Genomic DNA, 18,178 nt, shown 5'->3' on the forward strand with positions numbered 1-18,178 from the left:
TCAGCTCAGCCCAGTCTGAGGCAGGGGCGGGAGAGGACGGGTGGGACACTCCGGGACACAACACACGATCAAGCTCCCTCACCAGCCAGGGTAGCATAGAACTTCCAGGGCACAGTGGAGTGAAGGATGGCCTAGTGACAGCTTTAAACCTCTCGGTGTCTCCTACGGAATGGATGCAACTGCATCTGTCTCGTGAGGCCGTATGGCAAAAAGGATTTCTCAGTATTAGCTGCTGCAGTTGCTGGGTTTTAATAAATTTGGCTGGTGATCATTCAGCTGGGTGTTATCTGTAGAAACTCAGACCTTGCATCCCCCTCTCCCACCTTCCGTATCGTTTGCTCCAGGTAACTTTCATCTACGCAGTTTTCAGGGCAGGGGGTGGCGAGAGGATTGCTCTTGCTTTTTCATGTAGGATCTGGTTCTGACAGGGTTTTTTCCCACAAGCGTGTCTCTACTTCTCATGTTAGTCCTGGCGTTACACGTGGCAGAGCTGTTGACACGTCACGTTCAGCCTAGCAGAGATTACTGGAACCGTGCATTTCTCTCATTCGGATGCACCAATGCACAGTTTTATCTGTGCGACGTAAACCCTGCTGCAGTTCTAAGTATGTTATTTGTTGGTTCTGCCAATAAATTCTGACAGAGTCTGAAGGTAAAATTATTACGAAAGTACACAGTTTATTTTTTTTAAGTTACGGGGATGATGAAAGCGCAAGAACTCTGCCATGAACAAAGTGTTTTCTACTTGTGCACCTTGGAATTATTTAGACAACCTCATGCCAAATTCTTTTTAAAATGTAACATTTCAGTGCTGGAAGAAACAAAACCTGCAGTCAATGCTGTGAAGCAGTAGCCTTTGGCAAACTATTTCAGCAATTTAACATCCCAGTTCAGCACTCAAAATGTCTCCTTATTTAGCAGTATTAATAAGTTTGTTCAAGGGCATTTGTTCATGCTGGGGGTGACGAGGAGGGAGGCTGTTGCCACGTGTGCCGACTGTGTTCTGCCCCGCAGATTCGGAGAACAGCTACACGCTGAGCTGCGGCGTTCCCGTCCAGCAAGGCAAGGCTCAGCAGAAACGCAACGTGACCCTGCCCAGCTGCGCAGGTAGGTGCTCTCCTAGGCCCTGGCGTCTGGGAGGCCGGTGGTGGAGGTCCCTCGGACCACGTTTGGGAGTCACCAGACATACAGCTCTCCAGTCAGACAAGGCCACAATTAAGGTCGCCTGTGTTTCATGGTGCGCATGCTCGCTGCTCCAAGCCCCTTGGGGGTTGGGGGGAGCTTAGCTGCCCTCCCGCGCAGCATTGTGTCGGTAGGTCAGCTCAGGAGCGGCGGAGATTTGAGATATATTCCATAAGGACAAATATTTAGGATAATTTACTTCCCATACAGCAGCAAGGCAGTAGCGAGCGTATCAAAACGGCATTTCTTCCCACGCTTGGGAGTGAGGCAGTGGGGCCCGTCCGTAGCGCAGGAGCAGGAGCCACGGCGGGTCCCAGCCCTCACTTGCAAGGTCTTTCCCTGGAAGCACAGATCTTCCAATGGGGGAGTCCCAGTGGGAAGGTTATGAGACTTGTGTGAGTGCATGCTCTGTTTCCTTCATCTGGTCCTCAGAAATGGCTGGATTGTGTTTGCAGAGGCATTTCAAAACGTGTCTTAATGCTGATTCTCAGCCTTAACTCCTGCTAAGCAGCGCATGGCGGTATAACGGGCTTTGAAGGCACAAGACATTCCTGGCTTGGATTTAAAGCTGCAGAATAAGGCTTGCAAGGCCATAGACCGCAGTCAAATAAAGACATTTCCCTTGGATGGTTTTCAACTGCCAACAGCTCCGCTAAATTAATCTTATTTCTGGTTGGCATTAGCAAGAGCAGAACTACAGCCAAGTAACATGGGAAGTCACAGGCGGAGAGTCAGGGAAAAAAAAAAAAGGTTGGAATTAACCTTTTTCATAGTAAGCAACAAATTCACTTGGATTCCACCAAGAAGTGCAGGCCTGCTGAAGGGGAAGCGTACGTACAGAGCATGTGCGACACTAGCAAATTGGTTGATCTTTATGGGCTCAAGTGGAGGTGCTTATGCAAAAAAAATGAATTTACAGGAGTGGATCCTCCTGTGCAAGGTGCGTAGCTGTTGGGCTGTCTCTTCCACGTCGTGAGAAGACTTTTGAGTTTGTTTATAAAAATGAGTTTCAGACTTCATTTCAGCTGCATCCCAAATGACAGCTTTTTTACTTTACATTGACAGATTCATTAGCCCCTCCAATCAAGCAGAAAGCTCGGTTTAAAATTAAAGATGCAAAGTGCCATTTACGGCCTCGCAGCAAAGAAAAAACAAAAGACTCGGGAAAGCAAGCTGGTTTAGGTATGTAGTTTTTTCTAACATGTAAACAGCCTCCTAGTTTTTTGTTTGTTTGCTTGCTTGTTTGCATATTTTGCTTTCACAATGCAGATGAGGGAAAAGAAGTAATGGTTTTCATATTTGGGTCTGAATTTAAGTGCAGACCAAGGCTCACAGTCCAGCTTGACAGTGCCTTGGGTTTGGATCTAACAGTGCTGAAATGTCAGCAGTTGCTTTGAAAAATCTTTGTTCGGAAGTCCATGAGTCTGGAATTAAGCTGATCCTTTTTCTGGCATTGCTAATGGCAGAAATACCCTGAGACAGAAAGCTACGACCAACACAATGTTGCATGTAACAATGTCAGTTTGGTTCGGTTTAGTTTTTCCAGATGAGGTTTATAAAAGAAAACAAAAGCTATTATTCATTTGTTTTCCGCTGGATTAGTGTCCCATTGCAGCAGCAAGGACAACCCCTAAGCGGGAGTGTTATAGTCAGACTCTGATGTTTCATGGCCTTAGATCTTTTGTAATGTTGGAGTGGGAAGTTACGATGTTAGAAAAAAAATTTAGAAGATTTAGACATAATTATCAAAAATATGAAATTAAAAAAAGAAAGTTGTGTCAGGCTGAATGAAAGTAAACAGATGTTTTTAAAACTGGGTATGACTAGGTGTGGGTTTTTATTATTATTAATGTTGAACATCACTTTTAAAGTGGAACAAAAAGAGAATTTAAAAGTGATACGTATTTAACCCATCTTCATGACATTTATTTCTTGTCCTCCATCCCCTTGATATCGTGACAGGGACAATTGAAGAGTGTTTGGGTGTTATCGCTGTGCATGTCCACAGCTTAAAAGAATTGGATTCATTTAAATTTAATATTAACCTGAAATTTTCTTGGGTTTAATATACAGTATTGGTGTAATTCCAACAGCTCGTATTGTTGCTTAAAGCAACTTAGCAGCTTACAGCAAACATCTCCTGTGACACATTTTCTGTTGTGAATCTGTCTTACCGCCACTTTTGCTAGTGACTGAGGAGTCATATATGAGCCCTGAACAGAGAAGAGTAAAAATAGCTATCCTAAAAAAAATGCTAATGGTTTCAAGATTTAATTGTTAAAATTTAGATTCATATTTTATCTTTACCCGGCAGTCTAGACATTTATCTCTAATTTTCCAAGTATTGGCTTAAAACAAGACTCAGTTGTGAAGGTGCTTATCTTGTCCTTATGTACTGTCTTCTTTTAGTAAGATGTGATTATCAGGCTCATTTTTAAAGTCATAGAAGTGGATATTTTTGGTCCATACAGCCACCATGGCAATGTATTTCTTGGATGCATTTTCTTGTCTTTTGCTTGCTTTGCTTCATGTTTGTTATGTCATCTGAACTTTTGGGTCTAACAGTAAGATTGCATCACACAACCACACACTTGGAATGAAATCCTTCTGGTGGCCTGAGGTCTAAAAAACTTCTCCTTCACCTGGAAGGTCCATTGCCCACCACAAAAAGGATTTTTTTTCCACATAGATTTCTTTGTACAGTGAGGGGATGCATATGTGATTGTGTCCCAACGGCCTGTGGCCTTTCTCCTCAGTGGTTACACCTAATTGATGGGCGCATTCCTCCAGTTTGTGATAGGACAAAAGGAAACGGCCGTGAGTTGTGTCAGGGGAGGTTTAAATTGGATATTAGGAAAAATTTCCTTCACCAAAAAGGTTGTCAAACATTGGAATGGGCTGCTCAGGGCGGTGGTGGAGTCACCATCCCTGGAGGTGTTTAAAAGATGTGTAGCTGTGGTGCTAAAGGGTGACTGTAGGGGCATGGTTTAGTGGTGGACTTGGTAGCGTTAGGTTTGCAGTTGCACTCAGTGATCTTAACGGTCTTTTCCAAACCAAATTATTTTATGAAATCACCTCAGATAAAGCAGTCCAATCTATTTTCACAACCTCCCAATCAAAGTTTTCTAAAACCTTTGATACCTGGTAATTTTCCTTGCTGAAGGAGGTGGTATAGTAGCCGGTAGTTTCTAGAGGCTGAGGCCTGCTGCTGTAATGAATGTGTGAAAATTGACTCTCTTGCTTTGTTTAACCATCAAGTGACTTGTATATAGTATTGCTGACCTTAACTAATTTCTGTAAAGAGCTTTCTAATCCTTACACAGAAAAGAGACAGACGTAATGATTAGAAAGGCATTTGAGGCACCACTATGCAGCTGAGCATCACCACTGTATCATATGAGGTACCACAAATCGGCGTTTGAGGTACCACTGTGCAGCTGAGCATCACCACTGTATTTTTGCCTCCTGCATTCACTAGCAAAAGAAGCAAGCCCAAAATTGCGCACAGGAGGTGTCTAACAACGTGTGCAAAATGTTAGGAAGCCTGTCACTGCTTTCATGATGACCCAGCTGCGATGTGGCTCATTAGCCTGTCACTTGCTACTTTGCTACTTGATTTCTTCTCTGTGTTGCTTCTCTTATGCAAAGGAGGTCAATTCCCTTGTACAGACAACTGCCAGGTGACCTTCGTGAATCTCAAGTGCGACTCCTCCAAGAAGAAACGCCGAGGCCGCAAGTCACCATCAAAAGAAGTATCCCATATCACCGCGGAGTTTGAAGTGGAGATGAAGTCGGAAGAAGTCTCAGGTTTGTGAAAGATCTGTCTGTGGAGATAATTCAGAATTCAGTTCCACGGGGTGTTCATCTTAGAACAGATGATGCTATTTCATCAAGCTGCCATGCACACCCTATAGCACAAGCCTCATTGAACAAACAGCCTTTCCAAACTCAAGGTTTCAGAGATTTAATTCAAAGGAATCAGGTATGAAATTAGGCAAAGGAACAATGATTGAACCTGCAGCAAAACTCCTTCAAAGCCTCGAGTTAAGTCATGTGGTTTAATTTGGTCTGATTTCTTTAAACAGCAGAAGTGCTAATTGATGCACAGAGGACGTAAGGATTAGGTAGAAGTTTTGCAATGACGACAATAAAAATATACTCCTAAACGTAAGTTGCTGAAACTTCAGTCTAAGACTCAAACATTTTTATCACACATTGGAAAATTAATGTTTTCATAACAAACTTCAGAAAGAAAAAGAATTGCTTCAGATTAGTCATGAGAGGGAACATTATGCTATAAGATACAACCAGAGACAATGTGGCCGAATTCTATAAACACGTCAGTCCTCATAGGCAAGTTTCTTAACCCTGAGGGGTGCCTTGCTAGCCAAGTGATTCCAACATTAATCATGCCAGAAAGCACCTTTCTTTGTGTCACTGGGTAGTTTGGACAGGGAAGTGGGAGAATTCCCAATCAACTGAGTAAAGCACAGGCAGAGAAAAATCAGAAACATTAGTGGTGGCAGCCTGAGCACACGTCTGGAAGTACAACACAGTAGGATTGATGCTTTCTGCAGCCCTCTCCCTGTGCACTCAGTATAACCGGATTTGTTAATGCTAGAGGTAAGATGTCAGCACTCAGTGTGCCCTTCCAGGCTGCAAAACTCTGTTGGATGGATCTCAGTGTACTGACTTGTCCCTTTGAAAGGCCTGACTTTGAATACGGTGAGCTGCTTCTACAATTTATTAGTGACAGTGAAGCAAACAGAGGTGTCACAGTGTGGTGCAAGCTAAACTTTTTGTTAAGCACCTCTTTTTAAACATGAATCTCAATTGCTTCTAGTTTTGTTATCATTTCCCATCTAGACACCTGTAACATTGACTGTGTTCGGAAAAGGATGGAGCAGAAGCTGCAAACTGCAATCAAAACATTGAGGAAATCTATTAATAAACAGCAATTTTACATTCAGTTTTCTGGGACAGAATATGAAGTGGCTCAGAAGCCAGCTAAAGCTACTGAAGGGCATGAAGCTTGCAGTACAGGGCAAGTGCTGCAGGATGGAAAATGCGGTAAGTCCCAACACCTCTATTCAGCCGTACCCCCCCAAAACAAGCGATCCAAAATTAACTTGTCCCTAGCGAGCCAGGGAGGGAATCTGTGAGGTGACAGACAGCGCAGATCAGTGTTACTCGGCATGCCTGCATGCACCGCTGACAGATGATAAGACTTGGAATGGAGTTCATTAAATGGTTGCAGGAAAACAGAAGCAGCACACACATGTGTACATCCCCGTGCTGTCAGCTGCTATGTATCAAGGTCTGTCACAAGGTGATGCTGGCAACTGGTTCCCAGTTGCTCCCAGCACCTTATGAAAACATAATTACAGGTCTGTACAACACTAATGTGGTGCTTGCCTAGAGACTGTGTACGTAGTTTTGTATCACCTCTCTCACTCTCCTCACCACCAAATAATCCATGGGCCATGGATATATTTATATTTAACACTCCAGAGGTTCAATAAAAAGAAGAATCTGTAGAAATCTATTCTAACTTCATGCAAAATGCCTGATTTCTTTAAGCCTGTTATCAGTGCTTTACTGGGGGGAAGGTGCTAGCACAAACCTGTTAATGGCAGTTCTCAGTACTGCGAGCTTTCTCATCACGTAGAGATATGCTGATTTTCAAAAGACTACTCCTTTTCCAGCTTTTTTTAGACACCAAGTGATTTACAGGCAAAAAGAAGTAGCGAAGTGCAGATCTGATAGGTGCCTCTAATGAGTTGGTTCAGGCGCTGTTTTTATCATAGAGGAACCATGATTTAGAAACTGTATTAAAGGCTGTTGCTGTTAGTGTCTAGAAATCCATACATTTTAACTACCTATATCCAGCAGAGAAAAATGTTTAATGCCGTCACGTGGCCTGTTGCAGCAAGAAAAGCATGTGTATTCATGTCTGTATTTAAAAAGCTCTCCAGCTGGGGGATTTGAGTCAAGAGACATAAAATATTACATGGGATACATTGCCTTCAGAGAAGTCTCCAGAACGGATCTCAGGAGACAGACTATTTGTAGTCATCTGCCATAAAAACCAACACGTAAAAGGGCCTAGTGTAAACTAAAGATTCACGGCCCTTCCCCTACGTTTTGCACCACTCTGTTAAGGAAACCACAATATACTAGTTTAAGACTGCGTCAGCTTTATTAACAACATCTGATAATCACTTTAGTGCAGCACAGTGCCATTTAATAGCTTAAAAAATGAAGAAGGACCTCGCCCTGATGTAAATGGGCCTAGGCCGCAGCGGAGGTGGGCCTGTTTACATCAGGTGAGGATCCTGGACTAACATATGCAAAACATGTGCCACTAGAATACTGGGGCCAAAAAGCTCCATCTTCTCTAAATGCTTGATATAAAGGCAAATAACATGATCAAAATGGAAGTCCTTATGTAGCTTCCCCTTTTCTTTTCTCAGTTACCTGCAGCACGGGCACCTTTTATAGCGGAGAACATAATCAGTGCGTTCCTTGCTCGCCAGGAACATACCAAGACACAGAAGGTCAACTTACCTGTGAGCCTTGCCCAAGTAACGATGGACAGGGAGTAGCGGGCGCCCGGAATGTGTCAGAATGTGGAGGCAAGTTTGATTTGATTATAAAAGGATTAGGTGTTGCCACGCAGCCTGTGAGGCACGGAGGCTAAAAGTGGGGAGAGCCTTCCACACTTCTGTCTTGCAAAGGTAACAGAAGAAATCACTGTGCGCTTGCAAGCAATACAAAGAATGTTTTGGCTTGTTCCATCCCCTGACATTGCCGACGAGAAGATGGGACCTGCTGCAGCAATGTGAGTTATGGTATGGGAACGAACAAGCCAAGCAAAGCGCTCGGCTTCAAGTCAGGTATGGAATCTGGGCATACCTCGACTTGTAAGGACTCGCCACCTATATTGCAAGCCAAAGGGATGGATTGCTTTGGACTGGTATTGGTGAGTCTGATGAACCTGCTGACTTAATCTTTTGCATGAGGTGCAGTTTACCAGGTCTAATCAGCAGCAGTCATCATTTTGAGATCGTTGTGCTGCAGGGGTCTGTAACCTGCACTCGGAGCTAATGACTGCAAGCTTCAACGCTGCTTGAATTCACTGTAGCTTTTGTCAAGTCATGTCACATCCCTGACCCAACTCCATGATATATAAATCAGATGATAATACCTGGTTTCAGAAGAGCTGTGCTCCAGCTCTGACTTGATCAAGATAAGGTTTTAAGACACAGCTGAGAATTATTTTCTTTACCTTATTTCATTACAGATGAGCAAAATCTAGTTAGTTTATAGCAGATACATTAATTGGCTTTGAAAGAAGCCTGTCTGCCACACAAGTTCTGACTTTCAAACTCATCCATGTAATTTACATTAATGCTTTCTTCAAGGGTATCTGGAGTGAGCACACAATGAGTGTCACTTGAGAAACTGCCACCTTTTTCCAACCCACTGAATAAAAAACAACTCGTGTCTCTGCTCCAAACATAGGGTAGATTTTGCTGATTTGCTGTTTGAAGGGACTATCACAGGCAAATTCTCAAAATGCCTGTGATCTTTGTGATGTTGGTTTGTAATTATCCAAAGTCCAACAAGAATAGTTTATCAAAATAAGATTTAAGTTTATGAATGTTGACTGTAGTATACTGACCAAAGCATCACGTCTAGAGGAAAAAGACTGGTTTGTTTCAAGGCTTACATTTGAATTATTATTCTGCACAACAACAAAAAGAAACCCTGCTGATTATTTTTGCAAAGTGAATCTGTCTCAAAATGTTTGTTGTCAGATCACAACAGTCTGTTTTTCTGCTCTACTCTCCCCTTTTCTCTTTCTCTAACATGGCAAGAGAGAATACGCTTTGGACTGAATAAACCTCCTTGTCAAAAGTATGCCTTCATAAAATGTGTCAGCATACATGATGAAACAGTGTATTTTGGTGAACACGAGTTCTGTTAGAAATGTATGCACCACCTATAATCAATAGCGGGTTTGCATCATATCTTCTGCAGCAGTAATGCCTGTGTAGTAACAAATAAGCTATGACTGAAATCCTCACCCCTACAGGTGAGGCACATACAACACGTATGAAGAGATTTTTAAGTGCCTGTTCCACAAAACTCTACGTTGTAGCTGCAAGTGAATAACGCTGTAGCTGCCATACTTAATTTCCGTGCAATCCTTGTAGGTACAAGGCCAAAACATAACTAGAAAACTTAGTCATTTTGGGGTATTTCTCAGGGCAATTGCCTCAGATCTATTTTGTTGGCAGTTTCCATACAGAAGTCAAGAAGAGAGCAGGTTAGCTTGTTCCTATATACAGGTAAAGACTGGGACATGTCCGTGCTGAAAGCAACAGGTATTTAGCAGTATTAGAACCCAACTGCACCGGTTCTTTAAAAGGACGTCTGTAAGCCACACTTCACAAACACTTCATTTTCACACTGAAACCCAGATCCAAATCCACTCTTCATTAACTGCCTCCACGTTAAAGTCCAGTGACCGGCTGGGCCAGACCAGATGGATCAGTTCTGCTACAAACACAATTGCAGAATTGTCTTCAAATTAGTAATATCATAACATTTCTCAGAGGTCTGTGTCACAACAGCCACCTTGCACAGCCATATGCCAGCCAGCTGGGATGGAAGCACAACCAAATCCCAGCCATCCTGGTCCCACAGGTGTTAAGAGGAGTTTGACTTTTGTGGGGATAGAACTTGTACTTGCTTTCACTCACGAGCTCTCGGTCATCTACAGTGCCAAGTACCCAAGGTACTGGATGCCCCCCACACTGCCCAGCAAGTGTCAGGGTTCTGAAGAGACCCCCACCCCACGCAGAGCTCTCAAAACAAGGTTTTCAAGCCAGTTGCTTCTGCCTGCTGCTCGGTTTTCCGGGAAGCTAAATTACAAAGTATTGGGATTAGGCAACCACAGGGAACACCTAACACCTCAAAGTGCTGGTCTCCCAGACTGGAGTGGTGTGAAGATATGCATTAAGGCCATAATCTTGAAAAACTTGAGTGCTTTGCTTTACACAAATCACCCATTTTCTGGCAGAAGAGCTTCTGGCAAGGACTGGTTTTTACAGCTACCTGGAAAGCTGCTGATGTAAGCTATTCTCATAGACAGGGTGCTGCCCTGGTCCTATCCAGTCTGGTAAATCCCATGGTCTACTGTTCCCATATCTATAAAATAGAGATATAAAAAACCAATTACTTGCTTCATAGATACAGCGCAAATTTCATTTCTTCCTGCAAAGCGCTTTGAAATCCTCAGGTGAAAAAGTTGGTGTACGAAGTATTCTAACAGCATCTTCACGGGGCCTTTGCTTAAAAAAAAGAAGGCAAACAGAAATGTAGGTAGCAAAGAGCTTATTAAGAAAGCAGTTGTAGTTACTGGTGGTACGTTTAGGGAGGAGTTACAGGAGCAACACAAAATCAGCAGGTAAGATCAGAAGCTGATCTGAGGCTGTCATGATGTCACGTGTTTAAGTTAAAGGAAGCCTTGCTAACTACTGGTGGGTTTACGTTTTGCCCAGGAAAGTCGGCTCACTGATACAACCGATCGTTTTCATTTTCCAGGGCAGTGTTCTCCTGGGCACTACTCTTCAGATGGTTTTAAACCTTGTAGAGTCTGTCCTCTTGGCACATACCAGCCTGAACCAGGAAGGACCCTCTGCTTTCCATGTGGCGGTGGTCTTGTGACCAAGCACGAAGGTGCTGTTTCCTTTCAAGACTGCGAAACCAAAGGTGAATTCAAAGTCTTTCCACAATTCATTGCCCTTTCGTTTGTCGTCTTCCATGCCGAGGGGCTTTGAAAGGCTCCAAAACAAACATAGCCGCTGCCTGTGGAAACATGGGGCGCGAGGAAATCACGCGGACAGGCAATCTGTAAACTAGGAATGATCTCCTGAGGATGAGGAGGCTGAACAGGCTTTACGGTTTTCCTTGGCATTTGCCCCAGGCAGGTACAGGGGCAGCGCTGCGACCGGTAAGTGAATCACCGCCACTGCACAGCAAGAAATAAGGCAAACCTGCATTAGACAATGCTTTAGCCTTCAGGTCCTGTACGTTTTTATTTACCAAATGAGAAAAAACTAACACTACAGAATTTATATGAAGTTAAGGATTGGTTAGTAATGGGCTAGGCAGAAACTGTAAGCGTGCAACTTGTTGCGTGTTCCATAATGTCAACTTCCAGTGCAAATGCTGGAAGAAGGAATCTGCCCAAATGCATTTTGGTTTACTCACTGGAGTGACATTCTGGCCTCAGCCAACAGACACTAACGGAAACCTCTCTCCTGCTATCGCGAAAGTCATTTTTATTGTTGAGGCAGATACGTATCCGCTCCCATATACTGCAAACTCATTGTAAACCACTGTAGTAAGTACAGTGAGAGACGTGTAGCGCATGTTGGTAGTTCATAAGGGTTTAGCTCTAGTTTTTGGAGCATAATGGTAGTTAGAAGGTCCTTTGTAATGGAAAATATAGGGAGTTGGTGTCTTTTTGGCCTTTTGTGGCCTAATAAGTATATTGCAGAAGGGAGATCACAAGGTATGTCCAGGGTAGAGAAAAGTTCTCTCTGCACTGAAGATTGGTACTTTCTGAAAGTAATACACCTCATCCCTTACAGTCCATTGTTCTCCTGGACACTACTACAACTCCACAACGCACAGATGTATCCGATGCCCTGTGGGAACATACCAGCCTGAGTTTGGTCAAAACTACTGCATCACCTGCCCTGGGAACACAAGTACAGATTTTGATGGTTCCACTAATGTTACGCACTGCAAAAGTAAGTTGCATTTCTGTTTGTTGCGAGATGAAGCATATCTTCAGATGTGAACCGCAACTTGAAGGTTCCATGTGTCAGGGTGAACTTCAGTTCTGTATTTCCTTCTTAGCCAGAGAGAACAGTAAAAACTGGGAAAACAATGAGGCAAAAACCTGGAAACATACCACGTGATGCATGTGATTGTTTTAGCTTTAGTGTAACCTCACAGAGCGCCAGCTACAAGTTAAAACTACAGAGCTTTTGGGTTCCCCGATCCTTTAAGTTGTCTTGCAGTGATGCATATTCCTCCAGGTCTCTGTTGAGCACAATATCTTCTATGATGAGTAACTACCATCCTGTAATGATTTTAATAAATAATTAAAATAAAGTACTAGGAGATACACCCATGCATACTGCGATTGACAGATTGTAAAGAATTTGAAGAAGTTTGATGATTTTCCTCTAAAATAAAACCCTCCCCGTCATTTTGCTGTCTTAGACACTCCCTGTTTTCAAGCCAATTTCTGACCTTGCCTAATCTTTGGATTATACAAAATATTTAAACATATATCTAGTTTTATGTGGGCGAGTAGGTCTGGCGAGATCAAGCTTAAGTAACTTACTGAATCAGGCTTCTGTGGCAAATTCAGTAGGAGTTCTGAAAACTCCAAGAGCAAAACTGATCCATCAGTGGGGATTCTTTATTAACTGGTTTAATCTAAGATAAAGCGAGGCAGACATGTCATCAGGATAAGGCTGGCTATTAGGATCGTCACATTCAACTAAATCAGGTTAAAAACCAAGTGAAGTTAAACCAGAAACACCTTCTGCATGTCAGCGTGGTGTCAGTGGTAACCACTGTGTGAGCACCTCCGGAATGGGATCGTGTTTACGAAGCGGCGCTCATTTCTTCATCAGATGTTAAAGCAGCCTGAACGAAGCGTTGAATCAGTTTATACACCGGAGATTAAGGTTTTGCAAATCGGTTGGAGCAGCCCTGCAGACCAAGTGTTCCTTTAAAGGCTTTCCACGCTGAACGAAGAGGCAGCTGGAGAATGTAGGCATTGCTAAAGCTACAGGGAGGAGTTTAGACTTGCTCTTGACAGATCTAGAAAAACACCTCGAATTAGCTAATCAGTTAACACAAATGCTAATTTATGTCCCTCCACAGACCAGCACTGTGGAGGAGAACTCGGGGATTATACCGGCTACATTGAATCGCCCAACTACCCTGGAGACTACCCAGCTAATGTTGAATGCATCTGGAACATAAACCCACCCCCAAAGAGGAGAATCCTTATCGTAGTACCCGAGATATTTCTCCCCATTGAAGATGAATGCGGTGATGTTTTAGTAATGAGAAAAAGTGGTAAGTTGCCAGTCGTGGGTTATATGAGTATTTGTTGCAAACTGGCTGAGCGGAAGGTTCGTATTGAAAGGACGACTGTCTTCATCTATCCGGTGTTTCTGAAAGGATTGTTGAATGAACTGGCACAGCAAGTTAAAACAGAACACTGTACTGATAATGATTAACAGAGCGTTATTAAGTAGTCAGGTGTCTTGGCTGGGTCACAAAGCAGCAAATGGGTGTCTGTCTGGCCCAGTTATCACTTGGGGTAGATGGCTGCCGCTCTAGAAGTCAACAAAGCTGTGCCGAGTTATCTTGGGAGGGCTGTCCCCTGTCATCTGTACAAATCATGCTTTCACCCTTCACAAGTACTTTTATGCTGCAGTTATGGCTAAATCTGTGTGGTGGCACAGGTGGGTACACTGTACATCCCCAAGAAACCCAAAGTGTTCCCAATTTTAAGTGGAATGGGGGCGTGCATTGTGCCTTTGATTATGAGGTTAATTCAACAACTTCTGAAGTTAAAACACCACTGAGATGCACTCCTCCTTCAGACTGGGTGGGCATCCAGCTTCTGGTGACCAGTTGCTAAATCTCCAAGAAGCACCAGCCTTAAAGGCAACTGTTTATCTGGACCTTGCTCTAAACCAGCGTATTTTACTTGCTAAAACAGTGTATTTTATTTGCCAAATCAAAAGTTTCACAATTTTTTATCCTTGAGGGCTTGTGTTGGCATCTCTACATATCCAAAGAAACCTACTCACTATAAATGGAAGGACATTATATCTGTCCAAATCAGTTTTGTAAAAGCAAAGCACATCCTGTAGCAAAACAAATCAGTCACCCTTGTAATCCCAAACTGCGTCTCCAATAGCGAGTAAAGCCAGGCACTGCAGGGAAAGGTTTGACTTCCACTTCATGCCAATAACAGTAGCAGACCAATGAGGGCAGTTTGAATTTCAGAGACGTGCTTTGTGATCACTCTGTGCTTGGCATCGTAAGAGTCGATCTTACAGATACTTATCACAGCTCATGTATGCTCAGCTCCTAACATTACTATGGAAGAAATGCTGGCAGTTCTACAGTTACATCCATTTTTTTGCACTTTGTGAATCCAAATCCCATCCAATTCAAAAGGTCTCTTTTTGCTGACATTGGTGAAAGTTGAATCAGCTCTGGCAATTTCAGATTGTAGGTTACACTTTTTATTTTCCCTCAATTTTCTTTCTAGCTTCTCCTACTTCAATTACTACATATGAAACATGTCAGACTTATGAGAGACCTATTGCATTTACCTCAAGATCGAGGAAGCTCTGGATTCAGTTCAAGTCAAATGAAGGAAACAGTGGCAAAGGATTTCAGGTCCCCTATGTGACATATGATGGTGAGAATGGGGTTGTTTTCCATCTTTGTGTTATATCTGAATTACAGAAAATTGTCTTTTATAATTTCCCTTGCACTCATTACAGGGAGAGAAGAATGAGGAAAAACTTGACGTAACACATTTTTGGTCCAGCAAATTATTTTAAAACTAGTTGCAAAGACTTTGAAGTAGTACCTGATTTTATTTCTATTACTTTTTCTTATACTTAAGGATGGACAGCCAGTTACACAGAATTCTTTAAACTTAATCCTTATCCCACTGAATTCAATGATTCTTGTAATTAGCATTTATCATATGCATAATGAGAATACTATCAATTGCCCTGCATTTTAGGAGACCCCTTGAAGTCCTACTGGTAACCCCCCTGATTCTGAAAATTATAAATTAATAATGAAATCACAAGTCCAACAAAGAAAAAAAATTATGCATAAGGAAATATCCTTTCAGTAACCACTTCCATAAATCCATATTTTAAAACAGTCTGGCTTGTCATATAAATTATGCACTAAACTGGATATTTTGGACTTTGGGATCATTTCTGTGTTAATGAAACAAAGACTCTTCTGAGATACCTTTGGAAGCTGTTAGTCCATCTCTTTTCCAAACACCAGTGCAATTTTGTGTATGATGAGAAAATCTGTTTTAAGTTGGTCATTCAGGAATCAAAACGAGAGCTGTTCCCTGGGCAGAAACAAGCATCTGTCCTGACTGTGCTGCTGACTTCAGTATAACCTTTGGCAGTTATATCCCTGGTCCTGTTTCTTCTTCTCTAGAATGCAGATGATAACACATTATAGCACCTGAAGGGGCTACAAGGAAGCTGGGGGGGACTTTTTACAAGGGCCTGTAGTGACAGGACAAGGGGTAACGGGTTTAAATTGAAAGTGGGGAGGTTTAGATTGGATATCAGGAAGAAGTTCTTCCTGGAGAGGGTGGGGAGGCACTGGGACAGGTTGCCCAGAGAAGCTGTGGATGCCCCATCCCTGGAAGTGTCCAAGGCCAGGCTGGATGAGGCTTGGAGCAACCTGGTCTAGTGGAAGGTGTCCCTGCCCATGGCAGGGGGGTTGGAACTGGATGGTCTTTACGGTCCCTTCCAACCCAAACCATTCTGTGATTCTATGATTATTATCTGGAGACAGTAGTTTTCTGGGGCTAAGTTAGTACTTACTTGAATAACTCACAATTACTGCTCTAAAGCAGTACAAAATTTTAATGTGATTAGATTTGACTACAGCAGCTTGAGACGCACAAAATAATTAACTGGATACCAAATTTCTCAGCTCTGTCTTGAAGAGGAGGTCTAGCTAATGCCTGGCTATTATCCTTCCAAAGGATGTCACAGTCACTCAACTGATGTTTATTTTTCAGAGGATTACCAACAACTAATAGAAGACATTGTTCGAGATGGACGATTATATGCATCAGAAAATCATCAAGAAATTCTAAAGGTAAGAAAATTGTGCTTTATCTGAAGCTAACCAAGAATTCCTTTTACTGAAGTCCTTTTCCCAAGGTAGTTCTTATTACCCTGACGGGTCATGATATTTACACCTCACGTGTGACCCCAGAATTAAAATCTCTGTTTTCTGAGGTTTATGCTGGTATTTGGAGTGGCACAACATAGGTAGCTCAGCTGGGCTGAGCACGTGCGTACGTCCTTTGCTAAATCAGGATCTAAATGAAATGTGTGATAACATCATTGATGTTAGAAAAATTAGTCAGCCAAGAAAGAGCAACCTGTTGTTTGAAGAGCCTTCTTCAGCCTCAGTCTGGCATCTGTTTGAATGAGTCATTAAGTTAGAATTTCCTGTGCATTAAAGAATTTATTTACATTAAGTTAGTTCCTGTGCATTAAAGAATTTATTTACGTAAATCGCTGTCCTGCCTCAACAAGACATAACCATGTAGCATGCTAAGGTGTCCATGAAATGGCTTTCCAAAGGTACCAGCAACACAGTGGAGAGAATTGTGGAGGAGGCAGCTGGGCTTTCACCTATAACAACTAATTACAACTGAAAAACAGACTGCTCAGAAGGCAAAATTCAGTCGCGTAAATGCAGGGCTTGGAAGGACAGGAACTGGTTAACAGCCAGATCCCCGGGGCAGCCCTGCCCCAGTCCCGCAGTGTTCTCTCATGAGAACCTTGAGGTTGCTCACGTCCCAGCCGTGGGGTATATGGTCAGGCACAGGCTCAGTTGGGTCTCTGAATCAAGACTTCACCAAGGTGCAGGAGAAGGTCCCTGAAGAGCTCAGCATCATCGAAGACCAGTCTTCCCTCTTGTTTGTGGAGGGAAGGCCCTGGACAACAGCCTGAAACAGTCTGGAAGGGCGGCCAGGGGCAGTTTGCCGTTCTAATGGCGAACTTCTGCAGCCAGTTTGTGCTTCACCCAGATGCTGCCCTCTCAGTTCAGGACCTTCCAGGAACACTAATTCACGGTGGGAAGATTAGTCAGTATAAAACTCCACAGCAACATGGAGTAGGTGCCTTACACTGCTTTACCCAGAATCAAGTTTTGCAAAAAAAAAAAAAAAATTGTTTTTCATTAATTTGGATAGCTGTGCAGACAGTAAATCCAGACCCTATTTTTATCTAATATTTGTGTTGTCTCCCATAGGACAAGAAACTGATTAAAGCTCTCTTTGATGTACTGGCACACCCACAAAACTATTTCAAGTACACAGCACAAGAGTCAAAAGAGATGTTTCCAAGATCATTTATAAAGCTACTGCGGTCAAAAGTTTCCAGATTTCTACGACCATACAAATAGTCTAGTGGTATTCAGTTTTTGGTTACTTTGCATCTCTGACAAATATTGTCCTTCCTCCATAGTAGAAACATTTGCTGGTTTGAAGGCTCTTTTTTGCAGTCTTTGTTTTCAATTGTATATTGAAGCATACATGTAATGATTTATAATCGTGAAAAGCCAATGGTCTGAATGGGATTTTTACTACAAAAGAAATTGTGCATCTAGTTGAAGATCCAAATTTGTGTCTGCACTAGTGTATCTTCACTTTCCATTTGAAATTACACTATGTAGAAAATATCCTTTCTAGCTTTCTATTTTTCATCAACAATAGCTTTCATAAAAGCAAAGAAGGAATCTATTCAGTTCCGATTAAACTACCTGCAGATAAATTCTGTTGGAGAAAGAAGTATGTAGTATAAATAATACTTGGATTTTTGAATTGCACTTGAAGTTTATATTTGAATCTTTAGAAGAAAACAAAACAATCTAAATTTTGTTATTTCTCATTTGTGGCTTAGTGGAACCTCTGTCCAAGTAGAAATCAAACGGGGAAAAAAAACCCAAAAACAAGAAAGCAAGAGAAAAGAAGCAGATGTATAATTTTTCTGTATGAATTATGTATGATCGAGTCCCATGCCCTAATGCTTTTATCTGTCCTCTTCTAAACTTCTTCAGAGGTTTGTCACTGTCAGTTACTTCACTGAAACAGATT

General features: G+C 42.4%; 1 protein-coding gene across 1 annotated transcript in view; it reads left to right on the top strand.

Annotated features, from left to right (window-relative positions):
* The window catches only part of LOC104510270 (signal peptide, CUB and EGF-like domain-containing protein 1), a 38,008-nt gene extending 20,374 nt beyond the window's left edge, over positions 1-17,634 (top strand). Inside the window, exons 6-16 of the mRNA XM_010152456.1 lie at positions 1,015-1,107; positions 2,248-2,364; positions 4,831-4,989; positions 6,049-6,252; positions 7,656-7,817; positions 10,795-10,962; positions 11,847-12,008; positions 13,159-13,356; positions 14,567-14,719; positions 16,088-16,167; positions 17,335-17,634. Of these exons, the coding sequence (XP_010150758.1) occupies positions 1,015-1,107; positions 2,248-2,364; positions 4,831-4,989; positions 6,049-6,252; positions 7,656-7,817; positions 10,795-10,962; positions 11,847-12,008; positions 13,159-13,356; positions 14,567-14,719; positions 16,088-16,167; positions 17,335-17,487 (1,649 nt within the window). The 3' untranslated portion in view covers positions 17,488-17,634. The remainder of the gene's footprint in view (positions 1-1,014; positions 1,108-2,247; positions 2,365-4,830; positions 4,990-6,048; positions 6,253-7,655; positions 7,818-10,794; positions 10,963-11,846; positions 12,009-13,158; positions 13,357-14,566; positions 14,720-16,087; positions 16,168-17,334) is intronic.
* Positions 17,635-18,178: the final 544 nt, after the last annotated feature.

Source organism: Eurypyga helias, unplaced genomic scaffold, assembly GCF_000690775.1.
Source record: "Eurypyga helias isolate BGI_N326 unplaced genomic scaffold, ASM69077v1 scaffold26575, whole genome shotgun sequence".
Taxonomy (NCBI): domain Eukaryota; kingdom Metazoa; phylum Chordata; class Aves; order Eurypygiformes; family Eurypygidae; genus Eurypyga; species Eurypyga helias.